The sequence below is a fragment of the Semicossyphus pulcher genome, unplaced genomic scaffold, assembly GCF_022749685.1.
Source record: "Semicossyphus pulcher isolate SPU_LCO1_2020_fin unplaced genomic scaffold, fSemPul1.0.p SCAF_2, whole genome shotgun sequence".
NCBI lineage: Eukaryota > Metazoa > Chordata > Actinopteri > Labriformes > Labridae > Semicossyphus > Semicossyphus pulcher.
Window position 1 is genome coordinate 17,421,264 of NW_027211693.1, and position 12,831 is coordinate 17,434,094.

Below are 12,831 nucleotides of genomic sequence, written 5' to 3' on the forward strand. Positions count from 1 at the left end.
GACAACAGCCTCTGTTCTACTAATTATTATCACAAAGTATCATCAGAGTTTAGGTTGGGAACTGGCCCCTGGAGTGATTTAGACAATCATTTAGACTCAAATGCACCAAGATAAAGTTATTATTCCAACAGAGAGGATGCCACCCTGGCTGTCCTTTCAGGGAAGGGAGACAGGAGAATGAAGCGGGATTTCTGCGTCTTCAATCGGACACAGAGCTGAAGGAAGGACACGGCCGGACCTTCTTTTTTTGGATTGGTCCAAAAAATATTTTTTTTGCGTGCCCCTTGGACTCCTGCACAATGGGGATTATGCTTCAAGTTATTCTAGGAATGTTTCAATTCCTGCTGCTGACCAGAATACCAACGTCCCATGCCAAGGTATGTATACTATGCATTTTACTATGTGTCGTACCCCTAAAGACGTGTTTGAAGTGCTCAGCCGGCCACAAGCTATGAGCTTGTTCGGATTTACTTCCAGTTTAAATTGGTGATCATTCGCTGGCCAGTGTAACACCTCTTTTGATTGAAGTTGGTCTGGTGGAGAACATATGGGATTTTGAGGAAGTTATCCCCCAGGTCAATGACACCTGTCACTTTAGGTCCAGTGGCAGAAAACATCTCTGTAATATAAGTTGGTCACTGGTGCTCAATATGTACTTTATACATCGAGTTTTAACGCAGTAATAAATCATCTACCGAAGCTGTGGAAATCAGTAATGAGAGCTACTTTTGGGCTGCCAGGTTGTAGAAAATCCTCCTTCTGCTTCGCACTTACCCGGTCCTTCTTAATTCATCAAGGATACTCTCTCATAGCTGTTTGACAACTTATATACTACAGGACATTTGGCCCAGAAATCCGTACAAAAACAAGCTTAATATTGAAGAAATTGTTAATATTTTGGAAAATAGGCTAAATTTGGTTTTTACCAAGAGTTTTTGCTGTGAAAATCCCCTCCGGTTAGCTTAGCTCTTTATGCTAAAAGCAGCTAGCCTGGCTCTTTCAAAATGTAACACATCTGCCTTCCAGCACATATAAAGCTCATTTATTGACATGTTTTATCTAGTTTTAATTTGTCCAAAAAAATGAATGTAAAATATCATGTGTGGGTTTTTTTTGTCAGGGAACGTTAGCTTTGTGGAGCTTCCGCTAGCTGCCTGTCAACTATTGATAGCCAAAGTGGTCCTACTTCTAACCCAATCAAATGAATAATTGTGTTTTTTACAAGTTTTTTCCGTATGAATTAAATGATAAATTATAACATGGTAATTCACAAGCTTTTAAAATGCTTATTGGGTGGTTTTTAACAGTTTGACTAAGCCAAGCTAGCTGTTTATAGTCATTTTGCTAAGCTAAGCTAACCAACAGCTCAATGTAGTTTCATATTTACAGAAGATGAGTTTTGTGTCCATTTTCGTATCTTACAATCAGCAAGAAAAAGTATACGTGTATTTCTCTCAAAGTTACACTAGTCTCCCGTTTAACTAAAAGGCTAGCTAAAAATACAAAGCCTATGTCATGCGGTGGATTTCTACAACCTAAATGGCATTAATAAAGCAAGATACGGCATAATTTTCAATATTTATAAGTTTAATAATCTGTAAAAGATCTGAAAATTATTACCAATGATTATTTATGGCCTTGACATTTTGATTTGTGTAGTGCAAAAACATGGTTATGATAGTGGTCATTAATAATGACTGACTGACCTCGATGTGACATGTGGGCTCATTTTCACACACACGCAGGGGCATGCACACATACATTGAGAGAGCTGCATGTGCTGGTTTCTTTTATTTATGTCTGGAGACTTGTATCAGGAACAGACCGTACCCTGCAGCAGTGTGGGATTCAGCCCTGACTTTGTGCTGCTGTATGTTTTAGTGATGCATCATCCCAGACACTACACGGCACACAGAGACGTGCGCAGAAAGCCTCCTCACCTGCTCACATACCCGAGACACTCTGCTCTCATGCCGTCTGCTTCTCTGACGGAGTATTTCAAAAAGGGGTCATGCTGTTTTTTCTCCAGTAGTGATGAAGTCCAGTGTGGGAGAGATGGTGTGTAGCTGTAAGGTTAACACACACATAGAAACAAACACTCTTGTGCTATCTGCGCAGTGGGCTTTCATAGAGGCTGGGAGTTAGGCAGAAGATAGACAGCAGTACCAGTACAGATGGCACTGGGCTGGCACTCAGAGGAGAGTGTGTGTGTGTGTGTGTGCCAGCCCCTTATAAATGTGGCTGCCAAAAGGAGGTAATCTTATCCCCATCACAGAGACGAATACAGAAAAGACACACTTACTTAATCTCACATGCTACCAGTCACAAAATGGCCTCAGTCCCAGCTTAACTCTGAATCAATGTGGGCCTAACCTGTGTATGTGTTTGTGTTTGTGTGTGCATGTGTGTGTGTGTGTGTGTGTGTGTGTGTGTGTGTGTGTGGTTTGAAGGGGGTGGAGCAGTTAAAAGGGGGCAACTGGACAAAGTCTACATTCCCTTACAAGTGGCCTTGGTCCTCAAACACACACACACACACACACACACACACACACACACACACACACACACACACACACACAGGCCCAACAATGGTGGTGTGTGTGTTAGAGAGCTATAAAACCCAGTTTCTCTTTCTGTGTGTTCTGTCAGTAGTGTAACGAGTATTCAGACCTTTTACTTTGGTAACATTACTCACAAAACCACGTGAAAACACAGAATAACAGTCCTGTGTTCAAATAAGTAAAAGTACAGGAGTGTTATCAGCAAAGTGTACTTAATGTACTCGTTCTGCAGTGAAACATAAGCTGGCACTGATATGACATTTGAGATACTAATGCATGAATGGGTAAGAAGAAGAGGTTAGATAATTGCAGAGGAAAGGAGAAAAATAGTTCTGACACACAAATCTGTTTTCATTCAACTTTTCTCAAAGATTTGCCCTTTTGGAAATGTGTTAATATGGGATGATTTTGTCTCTTGGAGCACTGTGCCTTAAAAGTGATTACATTTCCCTCAGGATCAATAAAGTATCTATCAATCTAAATGAAACCATCTGAGAAGTTAAGAGGGGGAAAGAATCTTGTGAAACTGCAAACAACTCAAAGACATCAGACTCATGACAAGAAGAAATACTCTCTGCTTTGTTGTTGAAGTTTGTTGTTAATATTTAATCACATATGTTGTTTTATATGGCTGAAATCAGTGTCAGAATTTTATGGTGTTATTTCTCCAAGGAGCCATGTGTTGCCACCGGCCAGCAGCTGGTTGTTTTATTCAGTAACCCAACAGTGATTGAAAAAACATCCGCACTGGGAATATTTTTAACCCAGGATGTTTAAGTGTGTCTGTTTTTTAACGTGAAGTCTTTATATGCAAAGTGACTATAGCTTTAAAAATAAATGTAGTGTGAAATGTAACGAAGCAGAAACATAAAGCAGAACAGAAACTTCAATGACTCCAAAGCAATTGAATAAATCCACTTTATTTTCGTCCACTTTTATGTTTCTTTTAAGCAGCAATCTTCACAGCTTGAAAATGATGCCAACACGAAAAAAGCCAAAAAGTGCAGTTCCACTTTTGACCACTTGAGACTTGCTCCAAAAGCGAGTCAATCCCCATAGAGCCCCATATTAAAATGCCCAACTTTACAGCGGAAATATGTTGTACAGCCTGGTACAAAATATATGTTTGGAATATATGGCTTTATATAACTTTACACTTTGACTTATATCAAGGTTTAAGTTTAGCATGATTAAGAATGTTGCCACTTTGAGGGTCAGGTTGGAGCTAGCTGTCTGCAAGGTGTCTCCTCTTGTTCTAGTTATTGAACTTAACTCCTTGTTCTAAATGTCACTTCTGGCCCCTTAAACTAACAAAAACGTAAAACTTTAGACTTTGAAATGGAAGTCTACAAACCCCTGGGTGATGTCACAGTGGCTACTTCCACTTTTTATACACAGTCTGTGGTTTTCATTAGAGGGGTGAGTATAGGAAACTGAGAGTGAACATGAGGTGACATAATGAGAACTGAATTAGTGCAACAGAAAATTAAAATCATTATATCTAATCTCCACCTTCACACCGACTGTATCAGCTGACTGTTGATAAATCCAGTGGCAGATCCTCTCACTATCTTCCTCTGCGGTGCTACTGAAAGTGTTTCAAACACTGTGATCGGCTGATAGACTCGAGGGCAAAGGTAGCAGGTACAACTCACAGACATTTTCAGTTACAGGCAAACTGATGGACCCCATGTGTGCACGAAACATTTCATAACACAGCCCTGTTTGATGAAGCTGTCAAACCACTGCAGCTCTTCTGCTCCAGCATGAGTGCATCAATGTGCAGAGTTTTCACTTTTCCTCTCATTTAGCACCTCGCATTGTTTATGTTCAGATGTGAAACATTGTTCGGTTTATAAACAGGCAGGCAGTTAGATCGCTGAGAAACAGCAGATACGTGCAGTATTAAATATGCTGAACATTGTGAGATAAACTTTACTTTATTGAATTGATTACAAACTCAGACATTTAAACAATGTCTTCAGAATTTGAGGGCGATCTGTGTAGCTGCGATAATTAGTCGATTGTACAAACAGTTGGTCGAAAGAAAATAAATTGTCCTCTATTTTTATGATTTCTTTATGCAAAAAATTAATGAGGTTTGAGCTCATTTCTTTTCTCTGTCATGTATGATAGTTACTACTAATTTTTAGCTTGACATGATCACATGTTCCATAAATTCACAGTATAAATCACAGGAATCAGCATCAAACACACTGAGGATATTTCAGGACATTCTTTTGATAAAGAACATTCCTGTTTTTCTATGATAACTCAACATATAATTTCCTCACACTTTTGCTGTCACTTGTCTTGACTCTAAAGTACATTTCTGAATGATAACAGGTCAACTTGAGCAGGAAACGTTTTTCACATTAACTTATTAATCACCTGTATTTCTCCCTCCAGCTCGCTCACTGGCGGCCGGCAGACTCCCCGAAATCCAGGGAAGCTCGAGAAGGTATGCTAAGTTTTTTCTGCAAAAGCTTCTACACAACTTCATAGAGCTCATACACATAATCCTGACTGTAATGATTGTGAGTGTGTGTGTCTCCACCAGTGCGGCGGTGGTTGGAGGTTTACTCTCGGAGCGGCTGTGAGCCTCGGGACACTCTGGTGGAGGTTTGGCGGGAGTTGCCGGGGGAGACGCACCATCTCTTCGTCCCGTCCTGCGTGTCAGTGAGGCGATGTGGCGGATGCTGCTCGGACGAGGCCCTGGAGTGTGTTCCCTCGCTCACACACACACTCACCATGGAGGTACACACACTGCATCCCTACCTGCTTCAGTGTAGATGATTAATGTTCAGCAGTGACAGGATCTTCATGTGATGTCTTTCTGTGTGTGTGCAGCTGATGAGAACCTCCTTCATGAAGCACGAGCTCATCGAGCTGCCCTTCGTCGAGCACAGCCAGTGTGAGTGCAGGTAATAAAACACTCTGTCAGTCAAGGATGCCTGGTATACCTGTTGTTTCCTGACCTCACACCATCTGTTTCACCTGTGTGCAGGTTTAAAGAAGATTTCGAGCCAACACCTACGACAAGGTAACACGTTTACTTTTTCACATTCATCCCTTTCTTGTGGACATTACTCTCTCCTTGTTTGTGTGTGAGTGAGCCATTGTCGTGAAACCTAATTTTCCATCATCTCTAATGACTTTATGAAGCCCTGTCCGTGCAGCCTCGTCCACTAATGATGCTCTTATGATTCTGCTGATGATGTTGTTGATGAGGAGGAGGTAGTCAGAGAGTATTTCTGTTAAACAGCATTTATAAAACACAAGTAGCTTTAAGTGGCTTGTTGAGGAGACACTTATTCTCATATTCCTTCTCAATGCCATGTCGTGCAGGTGGATTTGACCATATGGATACTCTTCCTTACTGCAAAAGTCAAAGATAATCATGTCATCATTATCATGCAATATTTACCGCTGATAAAACGCTTTAATTCTGCCTAAATGCTCAATGATTCCCTAAAAAAGCTTGACGTAATGCTACAGCATTAACTCGGCGTGAATATGCGCCTGCACTGCCTGAAGTTATCAACAATATACAAATATAGACTAAAAAGTCACAGAAACTCCAGCCAATGAAAAGTAGTTAAACAACTTTCATAACTCTTAACCAGCTCACAGTTAGCAGCTCACATTCTCATCATTTTACCGGCCTTAACATCAAACACGCCGAAAATACACTTGTGGCCAAAGCCGACGCTAACAGAGTGTAACATCAGTGCAAAACTTATTTACATATTCATGAACACACAACAAAAAGACTCTGTCTGTGATCACTGATGTCTTTTAGTAGGTGCAGTAGACAAGTCTGGGCATGTCTCCGTCGCTGCTGTGTTTCGGGGGGGGGATGCTGACCTTTTGTACAATGCCTCTTCATCAAGCGTGAAGAGGGGTGCAAGATGTATGGCAGTTTTTGGCCACTACAATAAGTAGTAGGCATGATATCAATTCCACTAAAGGGGAGACTTGATGACTCTGCAATTAGTTGGAAATAAACATGTGCCTAAATCGGTATCGAAATCGGCATTCTGCAAAAGGATTGGAAAATATCGGCATATCGGATATTGGCAAAAAATCAACATCCTTACCCCTGTTTGGAGCAATAAAACAACATTAGAGTTGCCCTTGTAGCATACTTGGTCGACCATGCACGCCAAGTTTTAAGGCTGAGTCTGCACTGCCTATCATCCCCTCTCCATCACCCCTGCCTTTCTTGTCTCTCATCAGCTGTCAAAATCAATAAAGCAAAATTACCAAAAAGACCATTAAAAAACGAGTAGGACACTGATAATAAATTAGGCTAATAATAAATGTCTTTAATACTACATTGATAGAGTGACTTAATTAGTGGCCCCATTACCACACAACCAAAATAGAAGTGTTTGCCTTCATGAAAATAACAAGAACTTTCTGCAAGTTGATTTGACGTCATCATGAGACTAAAACATGACCGTTGTTAATTATGCTAAATCTCCGTCTTAAGGTCAACGTGTTAATTTAAGTAAAGAAACCTGTCTGTTCAGGCAGTGGACCCACCGTGCTGTTCAGGTTTCGTGTCAGCTGCGACGGACAGCTCAGCACTGTGACTGTCCCTGATGTTTGTTTGTGCACCTCCAACTGCACAATCATATGATTGCATCTTTAATGTTTATGTCCCTCTGCTTCCTGTTAGGAGGGGGACATAAATAAAGGATTCCAATGTATGTGTGTTCAGCCTTTTTATCATGCTTGTGCTTCAAGTGTCCATATGACTGTGTTTAGTTTGCTGTATCTCTACATGTATCATGTGTACTTTCTACATGTGTTAGTATAAGTGCGTGTGAAAGTTTTTAAAGTTGGTGTGAGCGTTTGTTTATGTGTGTTTATGTGTGTGTGTGTGTGAGTTAGTATCTGTGTGACTCTGTCCCAGCATCCCCTGGGGCAGTCCGCATCCTGTTGTCACCATAGTGATGATTTTATCTCCCCTGCCATGTGCTCTCTCACAGACTGACGGAGCAGAGTCACGCAGGCATGATGATAAATTAGAGGTCCAGAAACAACAGCAGCAGCAGCAGCAGCACAGGCTGCTAATAATGTCAGAGCTACACTGGTGAACACTGTCCCCATGATTTAATAGAGTTTAATACAGCTTGCAGGAGATGGATCAGAACAGAGAGACGGGGAAGTTTAACCAGGGTGGACAAGAAAGCAGAGCAAACAGAATGTTAATGTTTTCTCCTGATATCCTAAACTTGTGTCTGAATATTATACATTTTTTACCTCTTGGGAGAGATCTTAGAGGTCAAAAACATTTAAATAAGCTGGAAACCTGTTAAATGTTGCTTCACTGTTTGTTTTTTAGACTTAGTCTTGTGTGGCTCAATAAGTGACACTTAATTTAATGACTGTGTCTGAAGGGACTCCCTAAAACATGTAATTTTACCTGTGAATGAGTTGTGTTGGAAGGAGAATCAAAGTCAAACCACTCCAACAGAAGTAAAACTAATATGGGAAAATATGAAAATAACTCGGGGTTTCGTGGCTACATGTGAATCTCAGTTAAAGTCAGACTCTTCTGTGAGCTTCCTGTTTTGAAAAGGAGATTTATTGTGTTTTTCTGCAGACTGAAATGTTTGTTTTAGGGCATAACTTCAAAGCTGAGCATTATGTGAAAATAACATTTTAAGATGAAATACTCGGGCCCCCTGCTCGGTATTGTTTGACATTTTCGGATAACTAAGTGCAGATATGAAACCCGATAGTCCTTCTACAAAACTCTTAAATAAAATAGGTCAGCGTCACCCTCTAATCTTTAAATCGGCTGTGCAACTTTTCCTTAACAAAACACAGACTGAATATTTCTTAAATTATGACTGAAATGAGAAACTGTCTGATCTAAGAATCAGAAGAGAAACACAAGTTGTGAAACTTTTAACTGGGACATTCAGCACACAGGGATCATGCAAGGATACTTTACAAATATTCAAAGAAAGCACAAGGAGAGGGATTCTAGTTTGATTTTGATGTGTGTCACTTGTGTGTGTGTCTGATCTTCGCAGGCCCTCAGCGAAGCCGACAAGAAAAGACAAGAAAAAGGAAAGAGGAAAGTCCAGACAGACGACACCTGGAGCCCTCAGAGCTGCGTAAGTTCAATGTTCAGACTCACGTCAGATTGTTTACCTCAGTTACAATCCTGAAGTTGTTTTTTTGCTTATTTGCGTCAGTACTTTCCTGTCAGTGTGAATGTTTGTATTAGAGAGAAAAACTAGGTATCTGGTTATACTGAAGGCCAATTTGTTTTACAGTCACAGCAGTCAAGGTCTCACACGTATACACTCTGACACAAACACACGCAGACTTACTGACGTCACCTTTGTGGACATTACGTAGAGAGAATTCATCATGGAGGCCCTAACCCTCTCAACAAACAGATTTTTCCCAAGTGGAGGCATGATTCTGTCTTCAGCTGTAAGAGCGGGAAATTAAGATCACTTCAGGGATTCACCTCTAAACACAGAAGACTTGTAAGCTTTATTGCACAACATAATAGTATTAAACAGCTGTTCATTCATGTTTAATAATAACTACAGTGATTGTCGACTTAGGGTCCCAAGATAAATGGGGAAATGTCTTAATTTTAATGTTCTTTAATTGACTTAAAACTGAGAATGTATAAGAACGAGTACTCTGCTAATAGGTTTTACATTCTTCACTATTAATCCGCCAAATCTACATTATATAAAGTTATGGACCAACCAAGTCTTATCAGACGGGTATCCCTGAGACTACACCTTATAAAGTATGCGTCCGCACCCTGATGATTAATCTATTATATAATCCACAATGAGAGCAGTTGGACACATTTAAAGACAACATTTTAAACTATTAACCTGTAAGACTGTGATCTAACAGGAACAGGTGAGTTTGTGTCTTTCTGGTGCATGAACCATGATTCAGCCCTGAGCAGTGACGGCTAATAGAGTTAGCCCTCTCCTCCTCACCCCGCCTCTTCTTCCTCACATTACTGTCAGTCATTATTCGGCCCCCAGGGGCCAGAGGTGCCTCGGTTTGGGTGTGATGTCCCCTCAGCACCCATCCATCACTCAGAACTGCCTTTATTCAGACTCTGGCAGGGGTGAAATCTGTGTAATTTGCTCCCAAATGCCATCTCCTCTGTCCATGCCAGCGGCAGGCGTGGTCATCGGGCTCTGCACAAAGATGTCCCCTCTCTGCCTCATTAAGTCACTTCATTAAGGCTGCCAGCCTCCCGGGAAGACTGAGGCAGAACCAGCTCCAGTTAATGGACCATCTGACGCAGGCAACTTTCTCAGAGCCGGAGAAAGTACAGGGCGTCTGGAGGAGAAAGTGAAGGCCTGATGAAGGCAACTAAGTGACCACAGCCATGGTAACGGACAGAGAGACGGATGGACAGAAAGTTTGTCTGCAGCTAAAGAAACAGTATCCCACATTAGTCACACATCTCCCACACACGGAGCTGTGCCAGTTGGTTTCAGTCTGGCACCATTTAAAGGTTTAAACAAGCCTTGCTTTCAGTTTTAACCGTCACAAAAAGCTTCTGGACCCTGCACTGATCCAATAATATAACATCAAATACAGAAACGTCTGTCAGATTAAAACATCTTGCCAACCTTTGAATGTATTGTTCTTTAATTTGAGATTCATGGCCACCTCATGATGAATCAAACAGATTTAGATGACCCCTGACCTTCTCCTGGAGCTCCAGCATTAGGTGCTTTTGAAATGAAATGAAGCGACTTAATACTTAATTGATGGATTGTCAGAAAATGTGGTGATTCCTCGCTTCTATTGACGACCAAATACCTGCAAAAGTAACTACATTTCCCATCAACCTCAGGTGTACTTTTATTTAGTGCTGAGCTAATACCAGCATGCTAACACGCCAAAATAAGATGGTGAACATGGGGAACATCATACCTGTTAAAATGGGGTCATGTGATAGCATATTAGCATGCTAACGTTAGCGTGTGTGTTCAAAGTGTCGAAGCCTAAGTAAAGCTGTTTGCTGTCAACTTTCTGATCAGTGAATTAATAACTTCTGCATTTAACTACGCTGTTCTTTAACCCTTCTTCCATCCAGGACCCCTGCTACCCCGACTCTTCCTCCCCCATCCTCTCCTCCTCCTCCTCCTCCTCCATTACTGCCACCCACCAGCTTCCCTCCTTCTTCCATCCCTTCTCCCTCTCCGTCGCCTTCTCAGAGGCCTCGATGTCGCCCGTGCAGAGGAAGGAAGTGGGCACTGGATGAGACCACTTGTCAGTGTCGCTGCACCATCAGAGCTGAGCGCTGCAGTCGGAGAAACCGGAAGCTCAACCATCAGCGCTGCAGGTCTGTCCACAGGCAACCAAGCAAATAAATCTGTTTTTTTTTCATAAAAACCAATGTGTAGCTCCAAAAGTTTAATAATTCAAGACTCTAAATATATTTTTAAGCATGTTTAACTTGAAAAACGCATTCTGCATTATGCAACTTGAGCTGCATCATGCATGATGCACAGCATCTTCCCATCACTCCTCTGTTATTACTAAACTTAAAGTAATTAAAGGATTGTTTGTCGTTCCAGGTGTGAAGCCATGAGGACTTGATGTGTCCATCTGCTTTCTTTTCACCTTCTTTTCTCCACCGACCCCTGTCGATTCATCGCCCGCTCTCAGCACCAGCGCCATGGAGCAAACAGCTGAACATCCAGGACCTCAGACTGAAGGAAATATAATCAGAGGCACACACAACAACTTGTAGTAGCGCTCTAGTTTAGCAACAAGTGCAGCTTTACAGCCTAAATATAGATCTGCATACGTGTGTAAGTATGTGTGCAACCAAACGTCTTCTCACCCCCTCGCTCCTGTCAGTCCTCATGCGTGTACCAACATGTAGAGTCACAAAACACATCCCATGAGTGGAGGGATGAAGTAGCAGCACATTGGTGTCTCTGACAGACTAAAGCTTTCTTGGTGGACACAAGAAGAACATGATCCTGCTCTGCTGCGGTTTGGAGGTTGGACTATTAGAAGTTCTTTTGGTCTGCAGCTGAACATAAAGACACAAGAAGAACATCAACGCTATACAAGAACAATGGATATGACGTGGATTGGATTTGTGTCCTATTTGCTGATGCTTCAGTAGAAGCTGCGATTGGCTGTTTTCAGGCGAATGTTCATGGAGATTCCAGGGTGAAGTCGAGGCCAATTTCAGTGCAGAAGATCTGAAACACAACGGCAAGAGATTACAGATGGACACATCCACAAGGACGTGGACATGCACATGAACTGGCACCCCAGTGTGCGTGGACCTATAGTCTCGCTGAATGCTGGGAGGTGAGTGTATCTGTGTGGTCCCCTCATTGAAAGACCCAGATGGGATATCCCTGCAGCCGTCCTCTCTCATTCAAAGCGTCTGACCACGGGCTGGCTCTCCAAGCCGATTTCCAGCATTTGTTTAATTTGGGCCTTTTGTCTCCATCTTTGCTGGGCTCCTGGACTGAAAGCAGTCGCTTTGCCTCTCTTTGCGTCTCTTTTAGGCAGTGAGGAGAATGACAATAATGAGGGGGCTGGCGGCCGTCCACTGCTTCACACACAAACATTCACACTTATAATGCCAGGAACACAGACACACACAGGCTCACTCACTCTGTGCCGCAGCAGGCACACATACATGCATTTTTACACACATCATACAATGTGAAATGACTGCAGGTAGCCATAAGCTTTTGTTTGTACTGAGTATATGTAGTATACTTGCATTTTACTGTAAAGTCTTGTATTTTATGCCTCTGTTTTATATTATAATTTTTTTATAATTATAATGCCGTCACGTTGATCGAAACGATGTTGTATTTTGCAGAATGTGTCTTTGTTTTGTTTCTGTTCATCTTTAATCCGTCTGCATAAAGAGTCACGCTGGGTGGCCGGCTATGAACGCAGTCAGAATCTAAACCCATACCCAAATGTATTGAATTTAAACAGAGACGGCTCACAAACGGAGACTATATACATTATAATGTGTAATTCAAACAATCAGTGGGGCAGTGTTGTCCGCCGCAGCACACACAAACCAAGCAAACAGCCGTTCCCAGTGCACTGAAAGGAAAACATGGCTGTTTTTGTTGCATGTTTGAGCCGGGATGGAAAGAGTGTTATTCATTTGGAACATAACTTGTTTACATTCTGACTGAATCTCACGGTTTAACTCCATGTTAGTTCATGACTGGTGGCTGCCGGGTGGGCACAGGGATTTGAACTG

The 12,831-nt window shown here is 41.8% G+C and overlaps 1 protein-coding gene across 1 annotated transcript; it reads left to right on the forward strand.

Moving 5' to 3' along the window:
* The first annotated feature begins 141 nt into the window (after window positions 1–141).
* On the forward strand, window positions 142–11,447 carry vegfba (vascular endothelial growth factor Ba). Its single transcript, XM_069670463.1, has 8 exons — window positions 142–377; window positions 4,971–5,022; window positions 5,122–5,318; window positions 5,412–5,485; window positions 5,569–5,604; window positions 8,612–8,695; window positions 10,672–10,920; window positions 11,156–11,447. Exons 1-8 carry the CDS (start codon window positions 300–302, stop codon window positions 11,175–11,177), a joined length of 792 nt encoding a protein of 263 aa, XP_069526564.1. The 5' UTR covers window positions 142–299; the 3' UTR covers window positions 11,178–11,447.
* The last annotated feature ends 1,384 nt before the right edge of the window (window positions 11,448–12,831 follow it).

Bases quoted from the DNA above. Each gene is read 5' to 3' on its own strand.
- vegfba (XM_069670463.1), top strand. From the start codon at position 300: ATGGGGATTATGCTTCAAGTTATTCTAGGAATGTTTCAATTCCTGCTG. The intron at 5,023-5,121 runs GTATGCTAAGTT...TGTCTCCACCAG, and splicing joins ATCCAGGGAAGCTCGAGAAG to TGCGGCGGTGGTTGGAGGTT. The intron at 10,921-11,155 runs GTCTGTCCACAG...TTGTCGTTCCAG, and splicing joins CTCAACCATCAGCGCTGCAG to GTGTGAAGCCATGAGGACTT.